The sequence below is a fragment of the Somniosus microcephalus genome, chromosome 8, assembly GCF_052327205.1.
Source record: "Somniosus microcephalus isolate GS21.2 chromosome 8, FLI_Smic_1.0, whole genome shotgun sequence".
Taxonomy (NCBI): Eukaryota; Metazoa; Chordata; class Chondrichthyes; order Squaliformes; family Somniosidae; genus Somniosus; species Somniosus microcephalus.
The window spans coordinates 202,391,102-202,413,799 of record NC_140994.1 but is presented as its reverse complement, the minus strand read 5'-3'; the positions used below and the strand labels follow the sequence as shown (position 1 = coordinate 202,413,799).

Genomic DNA, 22,698 nt, shown 5'->3' with positions numbered 1-22,698 from the left:
CTCTCGCTATGAAGGCCAACATACCATTTGCCTTCTTAACCGCCTGCTGCACCTGCATGCTTACCTTCAGCGACTGCTGCACAAGGACACCCAGGTCTCGTTGCACTTCCCCTTCTCCCAATCTATTGCTGTTAAGATAATAATCTGCCATCCTGTTTTTGCAACCAAAGTGGTTAACCTCGCATTTATCCACATTATACTTCATCTGCCTTTGAAAGTTATTAATATGAAATATTAATGATATAAAGGCTGATTTTATGACTTTTTTGTAAAGTCGGCCCTGATTTGATGTGGTTGTTCATTTATGTTGAAGAAATGTTTCAAAAAATGGAAAGGATTAGTGTCCATGGCAAAGGGAGGTGGAAACTCATTTCACGTGCTAAATAGTTACAAGGTAGAAATATTGAATAGTTGGTTCACCTCAGTTTTTATCAGGGAGACTAAAAAGGTAGACATGACATTAGAAGGAAATATCAAAAAGCATATAAAAATATTTAAGATACATAGGAGGGAGATAATTGATAAACTAGACAAACTTTGTGAGGATAAAACCCCAGGTCTGGATGGATTGCATCTGCGCATATTAAAATAAGTTAGAGAAGAGATAGCAGAGGCACAAGTATGTGTATACATATATACATACACACATACACATATACACACACATATATTCAATAAAATAGAGAGATAGGACAAATCCTGGAACTATAGGCCAGTTAGCTAAACATCAGTAGTAGGAACGTTGTTAGAGTCTTCATTCAAAAATGTAATAGAAAAACATATAGGCCTAGAAATTCACTGGCCATAGCGCCGCTTTTGAGGCGCTAGAGGGCCTAGCGCCGAAGTTATGGCCAGTTTAGAAATTGACAGGGGCCGTAAATCGGCGTTAGGCCGGTAGCGCTGCGCCGGCACCGATGACGTCATCGGTGTGCGCAGCGTCCCGGTTGCCATGGTAACCCGCCCGAACTCGGAAATTGAGTTGCGGCCGCCTCGCCCGTGGCAGCCGCAAGCAATGTTCTGGCAGAGGTGCCTTACAGAACTTTGCGCCGGCGCATTAAAGGCCCCGCGGCGGCCGGCCGCTTTCCCGCCGGTCGCCTGGCCGCAGCTCCCTCCCCGGACTTCCACCCCCCCCCCCCCCCGGAACAGAAGCAAGCCCGGCACTTGTCCGAGGTGCCGGGCTCATTTTTAAAAAGATTATCGCGGGCCGCGGCCGGGTGCAGGCAGCTCCTCCTTAACGGAAGGAGGAGGCCTGCACTTCCCGAGCCTGCCGCACCGCAGCGGGCGCCGCAGCGCCGGAATAGTGCCGCAATGCGGTGCGTGGCGCCAGTTTTGAGGCGCTGAGACCCCTCAGTAGCGCCGGCAGCCGTTTGGGCGCGGCGCTACTGAATTTTTGGCGCGCGCAGGGGGACTTAGCGCCGGCACTAACTTCCGGCGCTAAAGCCCTCGCTGCGCCAAAACCGAATTTCTAGGCCATAGAAACCAAAAATATAATAAAGAATAGTCAGCACGGATTTGAAAAAGGAAGGTCATGCTTGAGCAACTGTCATGAATCTTATCATTTATGAAGAAATGACTCATGAAGTAACATGGGCGGCCAGCTGGTGGCGCCGTCCAAGGAGTATAAATACTCGGGCGTAAGCCCAGCTTGCTCAGGACATTTTTGTAACCAGGAGCTAGTGATGTAACTAGAATCTCATGGTTGTGAAACGGTTGATTAAAGCCTTGTTTTATACTCAAACCAAGTGCTCAGTAGTCTTTTTACATCAATTTAATCAACTGACCTGCTCCACGCTCTGACTGGTCTTGGGAACAGACGGCTACGACTCAAACCATAGAAGGGAACTCAGACGAAGTAATCGATCCATCATGGAGAAACTACTCAGACCCGCCCATCTCGACCTGGATCCGAATTCACTTACAGCTGCTAAGGTATGGAAACACTGGTATCGTACCTTCAGCAACTTCCTTGAGGAGTGTGGTGAGAATGTTCCTAATAAGTTACGAATGCTTGCCAATTATGTATCCCCTCATGTGTTTGACTATATCGAAGACTGTGTAGACTATGACGCCACTATCCAAATACTACAGCAACTATATGTTAAGTCACCAAACAAAATTTTTGCTCGGCATCTACTGGCCACAACTCGACAACAACCCGGGGAATCACTTAACGAATTCCTTCAGAAACTTCGCAGGCTCAGCAAGGATTGTAATCTTAAAGCTGTCACAGCTGAGCAGTACCAGGAGGAGTTAATTTGTGATTCTTTATTAATGGAATTGCATCTCCCTTTATACATCAGCGTCTGTTGGAGAATAAAACCCTCAAGTTACAGGCTGCCTATGACCAGGCATGTTCTCTGGACTTAGCAAAGAGGAATGCCGATACCTATCTTTCACCACGTGCACGGGCTGCTGCTATCACTTTTAGTGACTCCTTCGATAGGCTTCGGGCAGAAGCCCTCACTGATGATGACTCCAACCTGGCTGATGACAACCCTACCCTAGAAGCCTTCACTGATGACGACCCTGCCCTAGCAGCATCTTGGCAATCTGGAAGGAAGTGTTTCTTCTGTGGAGGTGCATTCCACTATAGGAAATTTTGTCCTGCTCGTAATGCAGTCTGCAATCATTGCAGTAAGAAAGGTCACTTTTCTAAGGTATGTCAGTCAAGAGCCTCTGTTAGTAAGAAAGGCCACTTTTCTAATGTATACCGGTTGAGAGCCCCTGTTAGTTTTGCAGCTACTATCTATAAAACTGCTCCTCCCCTAAGAGCCACTACTAAGGTTACAGCTGTCAAGGGTAAAACTGCCCCTCCTCCCATCACAGCTGTTTTCCCCAAAGTCTGTCCCATACAGCCACGAAGGTTTCGGTAAATGGACACATTTTGAGTGCACTAATCGACTCATGCAGCTCTGACAGCTTCATTAGTGAGCGGGCTGTCAGTAAGTTAAAACTGCGTATTGCAATGGCTCTGATGACACTGACCACCAACTCTTCCGGCTTTTGTCTTGTCAACCTTATTCTCAATGGCCGCACTTATTCCTCCACCCGGCTCAGGGTGCTCAGAAACCAATGCAGTGATGTGCTCCTGGGACAGGATTTCCAGAAACAACACAAAAGACTCACTTTCGAGTTTGGAGGGTCAAAGCCGGAGCTTACTATTTCCAAAGTACCATTTTGTGCGCTTTCGGCGGCTTCGCTCGACAAGCCCTCTTTGTTTGCCAATCTTTCCCCCCGATGTAAGCCCATAGTCACTAAATCATGACGTTTCAGCCAAGATGATCGATCCTTTATCGAGGCAGAAATCTCTCGCCTTCCAGCTGACGGTATCATTGAGCCATGTTCATCTTCCTGGCGGGCTCAAGTCGTCGTTGTTAAAAATCCTCTGAAGCAACACAAGAAATGTCTTTGCATCGATTACTCACAAACTATTAACCAGTATACCGACCCGGATGCCTACCCACTACCACGCATTGATGACATGGTCAATAACCTTGCCAACTACTAGGTATTTTCAACTTTCAATTTAAAGAGCGCATATCATCACGTACCGTTAAAGGACGCTGACAAAAAGTATACGGCCTTTGAGGCCAATGGTCGGCTTTACCAGTTTTGTCGCCTTCCATTTGGGGTCAGCAATGGGGTGGCCGTCTTTCAACAGGCAATGGATAACCTAGTCAAACAGGAGAACTTAACGGACACTTTTCCATATCTGGATAATATCACCATTGCTGGTCATGACCAGAAGGAGCATGATGCCAACCTCCAGAATTTTTTTGACGTTCTCTGTCGTCTCAACTTAACCTTAAATGAGTCCAAATCTGTGAAATCAGTACCATCAGTCAACATCTTTGGCTACTGGGTGGGCAACGGTGTCATCAAACTGGATCCAGAGCGACTTTGTCCGCTTCAGAAGCTCCCTCCCCCTACGAATCTCGGCTCTCTTCGTCGGGCACTCGACATGTTCGCCTATTATGCGAAGTGGATACCCCACTTCTCCGACAAGATCCAGCCCCTGCTTCACGCGAAGTCATTTCCGTTGGAGGCAACGGCTATTTCAGCTTTCAACCTCCTCAAGCGACAACTGGAAAAAGCCACGCTTCGTTCCATCGATGAAAATCTTCCTTTCGTGGTTGAGTGCGATGCATCGGAGATGGCGATCTCGGCTACCTTGAATCAAGGTGGTCGACCTGTTGCATTTCTGTCCAGAACTTTGCAGGGTAGCGAGCTCCATTATGCTCCTGTCGAGAAGGAGGCTACGGCTATCATCGAAGCAGCACGTAAATGGAGTCATTTTCTCGCTTGTCGCCATTTCACGCCATTTCAGCGGGCCTTTATGTTGGATAACCGGAAACGCACTAAGATCAAGAATAACAAAATACAACTCTGGAGGATGGCATTGGCCGCCTTTGGCTACACCATACATTATCGACCCGGCAAAGAGAATGTAGTCCTGGATACCCTCATGCGCGCATTCTGCTCTTCTTTGTCAAGTTCGACTCTTGCGGATCTTCATACTTACTTATGCCATCCTGGCTTTATCTGTATGTTGCACTTTGTGCGATCTAAAAATCTCCCATTTTCTACGGAAGATGTGAAAAGAACATGCTCCACTTGTAGAATTTGTGCGGAATTAAATCCGCAATTCTTCCGTCCATCAGATGGCTCGCTCATACACGCTATGCAGCTTATGCAGTGACTCAGCATTGACTTTAAAGGGCCATTGCCTTCCTCAACGCGAAACACCTACTTGCTTACTATGGTGGACAAATATTCATGCTTTCCCTTTGCTTTCCCCTGTCCAATATGCTTACTTCCACAGTGATCAAATGCCTCGATCAAGTCTTTTCCCTTTGCGGTACGGCCAATTTAATCCACTCTGATCGGGGTCCCTCCTTCATGTCAAGCGAACTCAAAAGTTATCTTTCCCAATGGGGAATCGGCACAAGTAAAACAACACTGTATCATCCCATCGGTAACGGACAGGTTGAGAGATACAACGCTATCATTTGGAACGCTGTTCGTCTTGCACTGAGGTCACACAACCTATCAGACCAGCAGTGGGAAACTATGCTCCCTGACACGTTGCACTCCATCAGGTCTCTTCTTTCTACATCCACCAATGTCACTCCTCACGAGCGATTCTTCAGGTTCCAGCATCGCTCCACTCATGGGACGTCCCTACCGTCATGGTTGGCAGCTCCTGGCCCCGTGCTGCTCCGAAGATTCATTCGATCTTCCAAAAACGATCCCCACGTCGACGAGGTGGAACTAACAGACGTTAATCCCACATACGCGCACGTGCGGTTCCCTGATGGCTGGGAGTCCACCGTTTCACTCCGAGATCTGGCTCCCTGTCCAACTGGTCCCACGGACCCAACTGATAGAGGAACCCATAGTAATGATGCCGACACTCTGCGCTCCTTTGAGGATGATGCCCTACCTGGGACATCAAGGGATCTGCCGGTTACGCCACTGGATCAACTCGGGGAGCCGAGCGCTCCCCACGGGATGGCCACCTGAAGCCAGGACGCCGGTCAATCCCCGGCTACCAAACAAGATGAAGCCAGCTCTGCGCCTGTGGGGACCCGCACCCGGAGTCACGATCTCCCCAGTCTCCCTCAGGTCGTTCAAAGCGACACGGGCCCTGTCGATCTACCAGTACGGACCAAGCGATCCAGGGACCAAGACACAGTCCGAGGAGACGTGCCTTCCTGCCACAAACAAAGATCTAAAAGACTGCGGCTATTCGTGGTCCGCCTAATCCGCTAGAAGGAAGTCGTCAGACTTCCAAATCTTTCAAGCGGGAAGAATGTCATGAATCTTATCATTTATGAAGAAATGGCTCATGAAGTAACACTGGGCGGCCAGCTGGTGGTGCCGTCCAAGGAGTATAAATACTCGGGCGTGGGCCCAGCTTGTTCAGGACCGTTTTTGTAACCAGGAGCTAGTGATGTAACTAGAATCTCATGGTTGTGAAACAGTTGATTAAAGCCTTGTTTTATACTCAAACCAAGTGCTCAGTAGTCTTTTTACATCACCAACCTTATTGAATTCTTTGAAGAAGTAACAGAAAGTGTAGACAAGGGTAATGCAGTGGATGTAATATACATGGAATTTCAAAGAGTCTTCAATGAGGTACCTCATAGTAGACTCATAACTAAGGTCAGGGCATGTGGAGTCAGGGGACAAGTAGCAGAATGGATAACAAACTGGCTGTAAAACAGAAAACCGAGTAGGGTTTAAAGGTAGTTAATCAGACTGGCAAAAGGTGGTAAGTGGTGTTTCACAGGGATCGGTGCTGGGACCACTGTTGATCACTATTTACATAAACGATTTGGAATCAGAAGTACAATATCAAAATTTGCAGATGACACCAAATTGGGTTGTATAGTTAATACTGAGGAAGACTGCGACAAAATACAAGACAACATTAACAAACTTGCAGAGTGGGTGTGTAAATGGCAAATTAATTTTAATATAGGTCAGCTGTGGCTCAGTGGGTCACACTCTTGCCTCTGAGTCAGATGGTTGCGGGTTCAAGCTCCACTCCAGAGACTTGAGTACAAAAATCTAGACTGATACTCCAGAGCAGTGCCGAGGGAATGCTGCACTGTCAGAGGTGCCGTCTTTCAGATGAGACGTTAAACCAAGGCCCCGTCTGCTCTCTCAGGGAGGTGTAAATGATCCCATGGCACTATTTCAAAGAAGAGCAGGGAAGTTGTGCCCAGAGTCCTGGCCAATATTTATCCCTCAATCTACATAACAATAGATTTATCTGGTCATTATCACATTGCTGTGCACAATTGGCTGCCGTGTTTCCTACATTACAACAGTGACTACACTTCAAAAGTACTTAATTGGCTGTAAAGCGCTTTGGGATGTTGAGAAAGAAGTCTAAATGGGGTAGAGGTACAGATTCACAAATCATTAAAAGTAGCTATGCAGGTTAACAAAGCTATAAAAAGTGTAAACAAAGCATTGGGGTTCATCTCTAAAGGAACAGAATTGAAAAAACTGAGAAGTTATGTTAAACTTGAATAGAACCTTTGTTAGACCATACACTCAGAGTACTGTGCACAGTTCTTGTCTCCATATTCCAAAAAGAATATAGAAGCACTTGAGAAAGTGCAAAAAAGCTTTACAAGGATGATACCAGAAATGAGAGAGTACAACTATCAGGAAAAATTGAACAGGCTGGGGCTCTTTTCTCTAGAAAAGACAAGACTGAGAGTTGACCTGATCGAGATCTCTAAAATTATGAAGGGGTTTCATAGGGTAGACATAGAAAAGATGTTTCCATGTGTGGGGGAGTCTAAAACTTGGGGTCCATAAATGTAAGATAGTCACTAATGAATCCAAAAAGGAATTCAGGAGATACTTCTTTACTCAGAGAGGTGAGAATGTGGAATAAAAGGATATGTTGATAGGGTGAGATGAAGTATGGTGGGAGGAGGCTCGTGTGGAGCATAAACACCGGCATAGGCCTATTGGGCCAAATGGCTCATGTCTGTGCTGTCACATTTACAAAACATGCTAAAGACAGCCAGGGCAGAACTGAAGTACAAAGGGATCTGGGGGTCCTGGTGCACGAAACTCAAAAGGTTAGTATGCAGGTGCAGCAAGTGATTAAGAAGGCCAATGGAATGTTGGCTTTCATTGCTAGGGGGATAGAATATAAAAATAGGGAGGTATTGCTTCAGTTGTACAAGGTATTGGTGAGGCCGCACCTGGAATACTGCGTACAGTTTTGGTGTCCATACTTAAGAAAGGACATACTTGCTCTCGAGTCAGTACAAAGAAGGTTCACTCGGTTAATCCCGGGGATGAGTGGATGGACATATGAGGAGAGGTTGAGTAGATTGGGACTCTACTCATTGGAGTTCAGAAGAATGAGAGGCGATCTTATTGAAACATATAAGATTGTGAAGGGGTCGGATCGGGTGGATGCGTGGAAGATGTTCCCGATGATGGGTGAAACTAGAACTAGGGGGCATAGTCTTAGAATAAGGGGCTGCTCTTTCAAAACTGAGATGAGGAGGAACTACTTCACTCAGAGGGAGGTAGGTCCATGTAATATGCTGCCCCAAAAAGCTGTAGAAGCTACATCATTACATAAATTTAAAACAGAAATAGACAGTTTCCTAGAAGTAAAGGGAATTAAGGGTTACGGGGAGCGGGCAGGAATTTGGACATGAGTCTAGGTTCGGATCGGTCATGGCCCTGTGGGTAGCGGAGCGGGCCCAGGGGCCGTGTAGCCTGATCCTGCTCCTATTTCGTGTGTCTAATTCTGTTAGATTCAGGAGATGGTTCTGTGATAGTGGATTGGCGGTTAGGATCAGATCAGCCATGATCTTATTGAATGGCGGAGCAGGCTCGAGGGGCCGATTGGCCTACTCCTGCTCCTATTTCTTATGTTCTTATGTTCTTATAATTAGTGCACCAACCTTTGTCCTATGAAAGCTTGCATTCAGATTGACTTGGATGGACTCCTTTTCAAAATCGGTGATCTAGGTAATGAGGTTACTATTTTAATCTATTTGTCGAAGCTATTTAAGCATTCCAAGATACTTAAGAACTATCAGCCAGGTTTTTTTCTAGGTCCAAACTCCTGGCATATTCAATTTATCTATTTTCTATCTGACTGCATAGTTCAATATTTTTCCTGGATGGCTGCCTTGGCTCCCTCTCATGGGAAAGTTGCATAACCGACTTAAGGTGTTTTATTAATATTTAAGAGATGAATTGATTTCTTGTCCAACACCTCATGCAGCATTCAATCATAAGGGAAGTGTGCATGATTCTTTCATTCTCTGTTGTCTGCGAGTTGCTGTGGAATGGTGTCAAGCCATCATGATGGATGATGATGAAAAATTACTTTAGCACTGGCAAAACGTACCAGTAATATGAAGAATGATTTCCTTTTAAAGTTAAAATCGCAAATGGTTTTGCAGTGTGGAATTGAATTTCGATTTTAACCTTTGATAAAAATATCTTAAGTTTGAAGAGGTATATAACTCTAAAACACCATGCGATTGAATTTTCACAGGGAGTTCTCCCAATTGTCTTCCATGACTTTGACAGAAGATCCACAGAAACAACGTCAACACCTTTTTCTCTAGGGTTTCTGCTGATCTACAGCTGAAGTTATGGCAGACAATCAGGAGAACATCTGTGGAAATTCAACCTCTAAGGGCTATGTTAGAGCATTTTATTCTTTTAATAAATGGCTGAAATCTCTGAAAATAAATCACCTTCTTCATCGCGTAGATTGGAATTTCTGACAGTTAATTTTCTCATACTGAACTCAAAGTTGATAAGCATTATCACACCATGGTATTCTTCTCTACTCGTATACATTTTGATAATTGTGCAATTGTTTTATCAAATGGTCACATTTAAATACAAATCTAGAACTGTACTTGCTTGGTTCTGTTTTTCAATGAAAAAGTAGAATGGAATAACTCATTTGAACAACACGTGAAGAGGTATTCAGTCTGAGTGTCAGCTATGAGTTATTACAAAATCCAATGTATTAATCACACCTTTAATGTGTAATTTTGATTCTGTCAAGTACAGCAGTTACTTGGTCATATTTACAAGTACATCAATACAGCTGTTGCAATTTTATGATCTTGTCATTGTTAGATTATGCCCTGCATTTCTATGATTTACCAAGCTGAGCACGCATTAGGGTTTGACTGAATTATTTAAGCATGAGGCAAAGCTAAGTACTAAAATGACTACAGAAATGGTAAAAATCCCTGATATTTGTAGCTCATTACTGCCATTAGATCACTAGGCGTTTCCACAATATTTTGTGTTTTGAATAAAGTAAATATAAATTATTTTAAATTTAGAACAACAGTTAAAGTCACAATTATATGAACAAGCAGCATGCAGAGAGAACAACTGGTATTCAAAGTGAACATGCAACATACCAGCATTGCTACTAAAGGTTTTACAATATGTGCTCACTAATCTCGATGTGAATATTGTTTCAAGTACTAATATTGTTTCAGCAAAGATTTAAGACAAAACCGCTGATTCCACAGCATAGAGTGTAAAATGCATTTAAGGGGAAGCTATATAAGCACATGAGGGAGGAAGGAATAGAAGGATATGCTAATGGCGTTAGATGAAGTAGGGTGGGAGGAGGCACATGTGGAGCATAAACTATGGCACAGACCAATTGGGCTGAATGGCCTGTTTCTGTGCTGTACACTCGATGTAAAATGTGATCTCCTCTAATGTCTTAATGGGTAAATTCTCCATGTGGTATGATATTGAGCCACGCAGCCCAGGAATACTGCAGATTCAATCCATGAGCTGATCTCAGTGGGGATGCTAAAATTGGCCTCAGCAAGCTCAGACAAGGGAGGGACAAGATCATCTAGTACTCCCATTCCTGATTTTTATCCTGTGAGCCCTGCTGGAAACAGGTGCACAGATGTCAGTTGAACACAAGATCATAATGATCTACAATGGCTCCTATGGTCAAATAGTTTGATAAGACACTATCTAGGCTCCCACATAAACTATGGTGAGAACTAGAGGGCCAACACTGCCCATTGAACCAAAGGCCAGTATGAGACATCAGCCTGCAAATTCGACCGTGCCCAAAAAGGGGCACGCAGGAGGTGGGGCGTGTGCCAGTTCACATGGTCAAAGGGATCACGCTAAGTTAGTGCTGCCGGCTCAGTCAGCACAATCTCTGATGAAGTGCCCTACCCCACTGCGGGCCAAGAATGGAGAGGTACTCATCAAGGACAGAGAGGCAGCCAGTGCCTGCTGGAAGGAGCACTTTGAAGATCTCCTTAACCGTGACTCTGTCTTCGACGCGAGTGTCCTCAATTCCATCCCGCAGCATGCTACCCGCCACCATCTCAGCACAACCCCAGACCAGCATGAGGTTGAAAAGGCCATCCGACAATTGAAGAACAACAAGGCCTCAGGAGCAGATGGAATCCCTGCCGAGGCACTAAAGCATGGCGGAGAAGCACTACTGGCGCAAATTCATGAACTCATTTCTCTTATCTGGAAGGAGGAGAGCATGCCAGGGGATCTCAGAGACGCCGTAATTGTGACCATCTTCAAGAAAGGTGACAAGTCCGATTGCGGTAATTACAGAGGAGTTTCCCTGCTGTCTGCAACAGGGAAAGTCATCGCAAGAATCCTCCTCAATCGCCTTCTCCCAGTGGCCAAAGAGCTCCTCCCAGAGTTGCAATGCGGATTCCGCCCACTAAGGGGCACAATGGACATGATCTTCACCACACGTCAATTACCAGAGAAATGCAGGGAACAGCACCAACCGCTGTACATGGCCTTCTTTGATCTCACAAAGGTCTTCGACACTGTCAACCATGAGGGATTATGGAGTGTCCTCCTCAAATTCGGCTGCCATCAAATGTTTGTCACTATCCTCCGCCTGCTTCACAATGACATGCAAGCCGTGATCCTGACCAACGGTTCCACCACAGGCCCAATTCACATACGAACCAGGGTCAAGCAAGGCTGTGTCATCGCACCAACGCTCTTCTCGATCTTCCTTGCTGCAATGCTCCATCTCACCCTCAGTAAGCTCCCCACTGGAGTGGAGCTAATTTACAGAACAAACGGGAAACTGTTCAACATCCGTCACCTCCAGTTCAGATCCAAGGTCATTCCATCCTCTGTTGTCGAATTACAGTATGCAGACGATGCTTGCTTCTGCGCTCACTCGGAGGTCGAACTCCAAACCATCGTCAACACCTTCACCGAAGCGTACGAGAGCATGGGCCTTACACTAAACATCCGTAAGACAAAGGTCCTCTACCAACCTGCCCCCACCATACAGTATCAAAATCCGATTATCAAAATCCACGACAAGGCCTTGGACAACGTGGACCACTCTCCATACCTTGGGAGCCTACTGTCAACAAGGGCAGACATCGACGACGAAGTCCAACACCGCCTTCAGTGTGCCAGTGCAGCCTTCGGTTGCCTGAGGAAGAGAGTGTTTGAAGACCAGGACCTTAAACCCGGCACTAAGCTCATGGTCTACAGAGCAGCAGTGATACCCGCCCTGCTGTAAGCCTCAGAGACATGGACCATGTACAGCAGGCACCTCAAAGCATTGGAGAGGTACCACCAATGCTGCCTCCGCAAGATCCTGCAAATCCATTGGCAGGATAGGTGCACCAACGTCGGTGTTCTTGTTCAGGCCAACATCCCCAGCATCAAAGCTTTGACCACGCTCGATCAGCTCCGATGGGCGGGCCACATTGTCCGCATGCCCGATACGAGACTCCCAAAACAAGCGCTCTACTTGGTGCTCCGGTGCGGCAAGAGAGCCCCAGGTGGGCAGAGGAAACACTTCAAGGACACCCTCAAAGCCTCCTTGAAAAAGTGTAGCTTTCCCACTGACACCTGGGAATCCCTGGCCCAAGACCGCACAAAGTGGAGTAGAAGCATCCGGGAAGGTACCGAACACCTTGAGTCTCTTCGCCGGGAGCAAGCGGAAGCCAAGCGATGGCAGTGCAAGGAGTGCACATCAACCCAAGCACCCCACCCACCCACCCCTTCAACCACCATCTGCCCCACCTGCGACAGAGACTGTAGGTCCCGCATTGGACTCATCAGTCACCTGAGAACTCATTTTTAATGTGGAAGCAAGTCATCCTCGGTTCTGAGGGACTGCCTAAGAAGAAGAAGGTTGGAGGCTCTGGCCATGGCAGTGGACAGGAAGAGGAAAATCTTGTTTCCCCCCAGAGGGCAAAAAAGCCTCCAGGCAACAGCTCTGCCTTCAGTGAGGAGGTTAATACCAGGAGCTTAGCTCCCAGGACATGGATGCAATGCCGAAAGAAGATCAATGACCTCACCAGAGTTGTCAAGGTAAGAATCTTAACTTGCACCCCAATTACTCTCTCTTATTCTCCTCACACCTGCACCACCTGTAGCCTTACTGCTCACAATACTCCTCTCCCCTGCTTTCCCTCACTCTGCTATAATCACTGCACCATACTTCACTCCACTTTCTTCTCCTCCGACTCACACACACTGTACTTTCTACTCTCACCACTGTAGCACCCCTCACTTTCCCACACCTCACAACTCCCACACAACATACAAACCATTTGACTAAGACAGGCACGCTATTGCAACCCTCACTACCTGACATCTTACACACTACATATTCGACCATGACAGGCATTTTCGCTTAAACACTTCACCAGGATGTCACTAACTCTTTTCTTTCTTGTAGGTGAAGGTTGCGCACAACTTGAGAGGAAGCTGAGCCTGCCTACACATCCTCTCTTTTGTGGAAAAAAACATGTTAGCCATCATGGGTAGGGGAAGAGTCATGGCTGTGGTGAGTGGCAATGCGGGAAGAGACGTCGGGCAGAGTTTCTGCACACATTATCCTCTATTTCCCTCTTTACTTCTATCCCTCCCTACACACTCTGTGTGACAAACTGCAGCTGCATTAACCAGCCACTTCTCTCTTTGCTCTCCCTTCACACTAAAAGCTAACCCTTGTCCCTTAGCTCAGAGATTAGCACCACGCATATTTTAGAGGGTAGGCTAGAGGAGGGGTCTTCACTGGTAAATCACCAGCCACAAGAGTTCAGGAGCTAGGGCACGGGGATAGCATGCCACAGGTGTCAGCGCGCAGTGAGCAAGATCATGTGACTAGTTCTGCTGCAGAGGACTCAGGTGCTGACTTCGAGAGCCCAGGCTACCGAAGAAGGCTGATGGGAATACACCAGGACATGCTAGATGCACTGGGTTGCCATTCCACTCTGCACGGAGGGGTTTCCTGTACAGGCTGCTCCTGCACACTCGTCCTTGTCTGCCGTCCAGACACGCCTTGGCGTACCATCTTGCAGTCTGGAGGTGGCGAGGGTCCCCAGTGGAGGGCTCTCTACGCGGGAGTCCTCCCCTTATCTATTGGGGATTTGGTGTGGAGCGTGTTGCAATAAACTTTTAAGTAGGTTCACGGACTCCCAGACCGCCTGCAATTTCTGCGGCCTGGAGGAGTCCGTTTTCCATGTATATGTAGCGTGTGAGAGGTGGCAGCCCCTCTTCCAATATTTGAAGGTGCTGCTCCTCAATTTCTGGCTGTAATTCAGTCCCACGCTCCTGATCTTTGGTCACCCGGTGTGGAGTGGAGCGGGCAGGTCGGAGGACCTCCTCATAGGACTGCTCCTGGGCCTCGCCAATGTGGCCGTTAACAGTTCCAGGCAGCGGGCGGTTGAGGGAGTTATTCAGCCCGACTGCCTGCCTCTCTTCCGTGGCTATGTTCGCACCCGGGCGTCCCTGGAGATGGAGCACGTGGTGTCCACTGGCACGCTTGAGGCCTTTCATCACCCCCCAAAACAGAATTTTAATTTAATTTTTTAAGTTTCCTTTAAATTTTGTTTAAGTTACAGTTTTATTGGTTGTGCCCCTTTAAGAAGAGGGCACTTACTATCTCCTAATCAGTGATGACATCAGTCATCAATTAAATTTTAACCAATAAGAAGTAGATGCACTGGGCAGCCTGCCAACGAGCTTGCACATACAATGGCTCAGAGAATGGAGGCGTCCAGCTCCAATTTGTGTCGGAGCTTCGCACAGAGCATGGAGACCATTCTGTCCAACATAGAGTAGGTGGGCTGCTCCACGAACATGACAATGGTGCCCACTATGGTGGAGCCTCTGCTGGCAGCTCACACTACTGCCATAATTGGCTCTCGGGGCCAGTGTTGGCAGAGTCTTCCAGAGTGTCACACCACTCCTGCACTCTGCTCTCGTGCAGAGCCATAGGGGTGCTCAGAAGCCATGAGAGAAGCACCTGCTGTCCTCTGCTCCTGTGCCATCTACTCGGCCAATGCACTTGTTAGTGCCACACAGTCAACTGGACCAGACAACCCTGGCCCATGCTGAGATGTTGCAGTCTACAGCTGAGCTCTCAAGGCCCAGAGCTGCTCTAGTTCACCCACCACAGCCTTCTGAAGTGTCCTCAATGGAAGCTCAGCAGTGTTCCATCTTCAAAGATGTAGCCACTGGGAATACACTTTGTAGGAGAACTAGGATAAGTAACCAATCACGGAAGATGGGCACTGCGTGGTTGCAAAAGGGTGATTACAAATTATTCCTGTTAAATATTGCATACAGATGGAATTGAGATGTTGGACAATTTTTGTTTTGTTCTGGATTTGTTGATGTGAATATTAGTATTGAAGTGAGGGCAAGGCCCATAAGCCTAGACTGGAGAAAGGCAATCAGATGGTGGTAGCATGTACGGTGGTGATAAGAATTGCGAGACTGTTGTGTATCGGGATGGGGGGGACGGTTCACTTAAAGTGCTTTTGGATGAGCTGCTGTCTAAGAGCTGTGCCACAAGGGACACTGATGGTCGATGTTACTCCTGCTCTTCTTCCTTCGTACTGCTCTTCCTCCTCCTCCTTCTTTTCTTCTTGCACTTCTTTCTACGGAGGTGGTCGTAATAGGGAGCCCTCATTATTGCAAAGTTATGCAGCATGCAGCAGATGACCACAAATCTTGATACATGCTCAGGGCTGTACTGCCAAGCTCCTCCTGAATGATCCAGGCAGCCAAAATGTTGCTTGAGCACATCAACTATCTGCTCGATAACCTTTCTGGTAGCGGCATGGCTCTCATTGTAGGTCACCTCTGCAGTTGTGTCTGGGTTCCTGACAGGAGTTATGAGCCATGTCTGATGGGGATAGCCCTTGTCGCCCAGTAACCAGCTTGGTTGGTATAAAGATGGCACAGAGGACTAGCGCAGTATAAATAAATCATGACTGCTGCCAGGCAACCGGGAACAGACCTGCATGATGCACTGCCTTTGGTCGCAAACAAGCTGGATGTTGAGGGAGTGGTAACTTTTTCTATTCAGAAAGAGGCCAGGCTGGTGATAGGGAGCACGCAAACAATTTGGTTGCTGTCTATGGCACCGTGAAGCCTGCAATGCAGGAAAAACCTAGAGCTCTCTCGTCCTGCTTCGCTCTGTCAATTGGGAAAGACATGTAGGTGTTCCTCCTGGCATAGAGAACCTTGGTGACCTCCCTGATACAATGATGGACCCCAAATTGGAAGATGCCACTGATGTCACTAGCTGTGAACTACCTGCGCCTCTGGGATACGTGGGCCCTGCACATCGGCACTTTGGAGAGGCCCAGCAGTGGAACTGTTCACCTCCCGGAAGCCCTCAGGTAAGGGCATAGATTTTTCCACTTGGAAGGAGCTTGTTGCATAAAAGTTGAGTGCCACGGTAACCTGACAGCCACTTGCAGTGCTGTCCATGCCCTGGTTCAAACGCTCTATTTGTGGCTGCAGCTGGTGACATAGATCAGTGATAGCCTCCTTTGTGAGGTGAAGGCACCTGACACATTGCTCCTCAGTTAAGTTAAGGTAGGAGAAATGCTCCCTGAAGACCTGCTGTGGGCATGGCTTCCTGCGCAGTGACCTCTTCTTCCATCTTCCGCTAGCTGCTCCTGCTCTAGCCTGTGGTCTTGGCTGCTCGCCTAGTCCTTCAGCCCCAAAGGCAGACCTACCCATGACTGCACTGAAACTGTTTTGAAGACAAACTAAAGCAGTCCAGCACTGGCAAAAACTTCTTAGCAGTTGTAGAAGTCAGAAAATAGGGCAGAAAACACCCAGAAGTTAACCAGCAACCTAAAAGGACAAACCAGCAACTAACCTGTGTGTAGTGGATGAGCCCTTTAAATAGCACTGCTGAAGAGTCCTTGCTGCATGTTAGCGCCACGAGTTGCTAAGCAAGTTTATCACATGATGAGTCAGGCACTGGGACAGCCCAATTTCACAAAAAAATCCTACAAGCGCAGGATCCTTATTTAGAATTTTAGTGAGGGTTTTAAATTATTTTGCCGTGCGCCCTTGATGCCTACAGAGGAGCACAATCCAATATGGTGAGTGGCACATGTACGGTGCCAATAAATTTCTAGGCCACCATTTTCAGGAGAGAATATATAAAGGTAGAAGAAAATTAAAAATAAAAATCTCCCTACAGAATGCGCAATAAAACTAGAAAAACTTGTTGGCTATGCCATCCTTCAGTAAAGTACATTCAGCAAGGCCACAAAATCTTACAATAACAGCCAAAATACACAAGTTACTACAGTAATGTATCAAAATATTTGGCACAGTTAAAAGATACATTACCAGTAGCCAGTTGTAATGTTAAAAGTTAAAGGACAGGGTAGAAGCATAGCTACGTGAGATTGAACTAGTAATACTAAAAACTGGATATTAAACAGCCATAAAAAGAAAACAATTTATATACAGGACTAAACCAGCAACCATTAGCTGGGTGAGAGGGATCTTGTATTCAGAAGTGACATCAACATTGGATTTTAGAGAATATTCTTTGGAACATTCTGAATATTTAACTGCAGCAGAACCAGTTATAATGGCCCAGATTTTCCAATCGCAGGCCTCCCGCCGGCAGAGGGCTGCGATCTGGAAAAATCTGCGCACTTACCTGAGGGCTCCCGGGAAGCGCACAGTTCCACTGCTGGGCCTCTCCAAACTGCCGGTGTGAGGGCCCACGTATCCCAGAGGTGCAGGTAGTTTGCAGTGTCCCTGGGCTCACGTGGGCCATGGGGAGCCAATCAGAGAAGGGAATCTCCCTTCATACATTTGACAGGAAGACCTGACAAATATATGAATGGAGATCACCCCCAAAAACACAGTAAAACATCAAATAAATAAATAAATAAAAAATCACATTTTTAAAATGACTTGAAATTACATAAATTACATAATAAATTATTTTAAACAAAAATTAAGATTTTTGAAAAAAAAAAATTACAGTTTTTAACGGTGCTAAAAATAAACTTACCTTTCTTTAAAGTATTTTTAAATGATAAATCAATGGAATTAAAAAAAAAACTTTTTTCAACTCTTACCTTACGCTTTTACCAGGCGCAAGAATTGTAAGGGTTTTCTGCGGGCAGAGGGTCTCCAAAAAACAAAACTCTCCACCCGCAGAGGCCCTGCTCCAGCGCAGCCGGAGGATCTGTCAAGAGCTTTCTTGACAGATCGAAAATGCCGGTTTCCAGCGCATGCGCAGTGCATGCCTAAAACCGGCATTTCCGATGTCTCCATGGGTGGGTACACAGCGCGTACCCACCCGTAGGGACCGGAATATCCGGCCCAATGTATTTATTAAAGCTAGTAGGCCAGACATTTCTCGGGAGGCCTTCTGGGGTGGGGCGAAACTTCTGACTGCCCCATGGGTTTGTCCTAATCATGGGGTCAGGGGTATTAGCATATTTAGGGCAGGTAGTTGTACCATTTTTGGCACACTTTGGGCGCTGGCCTCAGCAGAGTGGGGGAGGGGCAGGAGGGGCATCACTACAGTACCTTGCCATAGTGTAAGTGTCAGCTGTGCCAGCTGAAGACATTTTAAAAAGCCTCAGAATTTGAATTTGCTGCTTTCTGAGAAGCTGGCCTTTGTAAATTTGACAATTTCCATCTCTGCGAGGATCAGGCCTTGGCAAGCAAGTAGATCTACTTCACGCAAATGTGCATCGTGGTAGGGGCAAATGTGGTGGAACTGGGGGGATTTCCAATGGGTGACATAATTCTGCCAGACTTAGCTTTTTTAGTGACTTTTATATGGAATACAGCAAATGCAAAAAGCGTTCGTCTCCATTTCTAGTGGAATTTTAAGACCCTCAAAAAAAAAGGTGACAGAGACTTCTTGTAACTGGCCCATGCCCCAAATTCTTTTCCCTCCCAAACAGCTAATGTCACCAGTAAGCTCCCAAGGCTGCGGAATTTCAAACCTAGTGCCTTTTACAAATCAAATTTTATAAAGTATTCAATTTCTAAATTAAATAACAAAACCTATCGCTTTCAACCGAGTGAAATGAACAATTTATATAGTGATAAACTGCTAACATTTTATAATGGTAGGTACATTTTCACACAAATTACCAGTCGTAATATACTGTGGTCCCCCTATTAAAATTTTAAACTTTAGTCTTGTGCACACACCAGAGAATATATTACAGCTAGGGCAGGTTCAAATTGACAATGGAAATTTCTCTCCAATGTACACGTTTCAATTAGCACTTTTAATCTTTTATATCTGGCAGTAAAATGGACCACATGGAGGATGCTTAAAGAACAAAAATGGTTTACCTTAAACTCTGTCTCAATATTGGCTATTCGTGACAGTTCATTACTTAGTTCCAGGGCCGTAAGGACTGGGTCTTCACTCGAAAGAGACAAATGGGCGGCACTTGCTAATCCCTTGTATGCATTCATCCTGGACCTGGAATGGCTAAAAGAATCTCGTTTTTGTTTCTCAGCACACTCGCTACATTTGCAAAAATAGTCATGGGGTTTCTCAATCCGTGCACCCTTCAGTAGAAGTATATGTACAATCTCGTATTCCTGGCAATGAGAAGCAAGAATAACAGGAGTGATGTCTTGGGAGAAACGTGTGCCATCCTCGTCGTAGGCATAGAAATCATCATCCCGAAGTTCTTGTTCAAGAGGGCTGATGGCCAGACGATGTCCTTGGGCAAAAGCCGAATGATTTAAAATTGCTTCCACTATCCTCACGTAACCTTTGCTAATTGCCAGCAGTAGTCCATCACCAATCCGCGCAAGATTCTCTTTTTTCAAAAGAAGCTCTGTTACTTCTAAATGTTCATTTCCTACTGCAAGTTGCAAAGCATTCTGTCCCATGTAGTCAACACAGTTGAAATTCAAAGTCTTTGACTCCTCCAGCATCTTGCGTACCACTGGTATATTCCCATATTCTGCTGCATCCAGAAAGCGTTCCTCTTCAGGGGTCAAGCTTTTACCCCTCTCATTGAACATATAGGCTGGACCTCGGATGGCCTGCCTCCTTCCCTTCTCACGAAGGGTAGTGTGCCTCCGGTGCATGGCTTGAATGTCACTGTTATCCAAACTACAAAAGAGAAAAAAGATATATAAGAATACACAGTATTGCATTTGCTAACTGCTAGGACATGTGAATAAAAAGCCAAACTGACAATTAATATTTTGGAAAAGGATCAATAAGATAAGTGACTATTTGGTGGGTTAAGACATTTCCTTCTCACGTCTAAGACCAGGGTTCTAACCCAGGCCAGACTGAAGGGATAAAAGCTGCTCTGGATGTAGTGGGCAGAAGGTGGGCCAGAAGCAGAGCAGGTGATGACTCTGGTGGATAGGTTCTGTAGGGTATTTGGCCATCTTACCCTCCTTTTCAGTTCTCATTGACATTTTTCCCTCACACACTCTGCATGACAACCTGGTGTTTCAACTCAACTGCCATTAAGTAAAAACCCTTGACTTTCTCTCTCCTCCCTCCTCTTTCCAGACTCATCGAGTCCTGGGCCCAACTGAAACTGAAAATATGGAAGACTGTCCTCTGGAAGATATACTGCCACTCGCTCTCACACTTGCAAGCGCCAGCACAGAAGTCGGTACACCTGGTACTTTAGAGAGTCTGTTAGAGGGATCAGCACTGGGAGAATCACTAAGCACACGTGAGCAGGAGCAGAGGCAGGTGGAAAGAACTGCTCAGGAATCAGCTTTCCAGAGGGCGAGCTCGCATCCTAGCCCTACTGCAGAGGGCACAGATGAAAACTTGCAGGGTCAAGCCTATAAAAGAAGATTAATATTTGTAAACCAGCAACTGCTTAATGCATTGGACTGCTTGCAAAGGAGCTTGCGTGCAATGTTGGACAGTGTGGAGGAACTGACCTCCAACTTGTGTGGAGTCCTTGCAAATTGTATCAAAGCACTGCAGTGAACCATGGAACGTGTGGTCACCTCTATGCAGACTGCAGTGGGCCTCTCAGTTATGGAGTTTGTGGCGACAACAGTTTTGATAGAAACTCAGACTGCTGCCATTCAGGCTATGGGTTCCACTATCTCCTGCAGCTTACTAAGCTTGAAGGAAAGCATGGACAGGGGTTTCCAAAGCATCATATCACTGCTACACTGTTCTCATGCAGAGCAGTGGGTGTGTTGAGATGCAGCCCCATGCAAGTAGCAGTGATGTGTGGGAGAGGAATATTCTGCCCTCTCTCAGGGTGACAGTACATCTGATTCTCCGGCACTCCCTCGAGCAGTGCCAGAAAGCCATCTGGGCCAGACTACCCTGACCATAATTATGATGCTGCAGTCTGCATTTGGGCCATTTCTGTTCTGAGCTCCTCGAGGTCGCCCATGATGTCCATTTCAAGTGCCCTTATTGGATGCACATCAGACTTCCACCTCCCAAGTTATAGCAAACCATTTAATATGAACAATCAGGTGCAACCAGGTTTGCCTAAAATCATCTGCTCCTGAGGCCAATATAACAAAGGCATCAGTTTAAATTCAGGTAACACATTGTCCCCTCAACTCTTAACTCACAGAGCTCAAGTACTCACATATACCCTGCCACTGTCACTGGATGAGAACAATGCAGGAGCCAACTTGACGTTACTGCCTTCACATCACACTCTACGGTCACAAAGTTGTAGGCCCCGATTTTCCCGAAGGTGCGGGGAATTGTCAGGTTCCCCGAATGTCGGGTTCTGACCGAATCTAAATGGGTCAGCCAGCTGCACGCAATTTTCCCTCAATTGGCCAATTTATTTCCAGCGTGTGGGCACCCTTGCTAATTGTCCATTTCCAGTCAGAAAGCCCACAGTATGATGTCATCATTCGTGGTGCTTTTAAAGTGTCCAGCAAGCTTTTCAACCTCTGCAGGCTTCCCAACCAGTCTTGCAGAATGGCAGAGGAGCCTGCACCAGCTGTTGCCAGCGGCAGAGGCCGAGCTGCCGCCAAATTTGATGAGATGTCACTGCAGACAGGGCCAACAGGGAGGTCCTCTTCCCTAGCTCAGGGAGGAAGAGGCCTCCCAAAGAGACCAGGGCTGCATGGATGGAGGTAGCTGCAGAGGTCAACTCTCAGGGAGTCACCCGACGGACCTGGATACAGTGCAGGAAGCGCTTCCATGACCTTCACCGTACAGGAAAAGTAAATATGAAGTTTCCATCACCCTCAACCTGATCCCCATTGTCTTTCCCCAACAGCACTCAGCTTCAGCAATCTCTTCCTCCACATCCCACTTCACAGTCACATCCATGCACCCTTACCCATTCCCTCTCTCTCTATGTTCACCTTCACATAACTATTCCACCATGCAGCCCTCACACTGCCTCTCACTCTGATGCTTGGAACACAACTGACAACACACAGGGAGGGCCCTTGGTCTTGCAGCCTCACACCATCTTTGTCTCCTTCTAAGTATCTATGCTATGCAATTTCTACACTCACTCCTGCACTCTCACTCAAACTCCACTTGTCTCCCTCATTTCAGGAAAAGAGAGCTCACAATAGGAGAGAGCATGCGAGGACTGGAGGAGGACCACCTTCAATCGCCCACCTGACCCCCTGGGAGGAAGCAGTGATGGAGATTGCTGGGGCTGACGTGGCAGCGGAAGCTGGGGCAGGAGAGACAGGAGCAAGCCCGCAAGCTGGTGACAGAATAGTTTCCCATCTCTCTCATTGACATAGCATGAGTCGCTGATATGATTCTGAAGCTACATCATTTCGACTTATGAGCATATGCCAAATCCAATGTGCAAGTAGCCTTGGCATCAGATCTCTAACTCTTTCCTTTACTCCCCCACAGGACCATCCAGAGCCCCCGTCCCCACTGCTGAGGAGGAAGAG

At 46.6% G+C, this 22,698-nt stretch overlaps 1 protein-coding gene across 1 annotated transcript in view; it reads right to left on the bottom strand.

The window, feature by feature from the left end:
• The window catches only part of LOC147114049 (short transient receptor potential channel 7), a 164,579-nt gene extending 144,671 nt beyond the window's left edge, over positions 1-19,908 (bottom strand). Inside the window, exon 1 of the mRNA XM_085995598.1 lies at positions 19,156-19,908. Coding sequence (XP_085851724.1) covers positions 19,156-19,908 — 753 coding nt within the window. The remainder of the gene's footprint in view (positions 1-19,155) is intronic.
• Between the last annotated feature and the right edge of the window lie 2,790 nt (positions 19,909-22,698).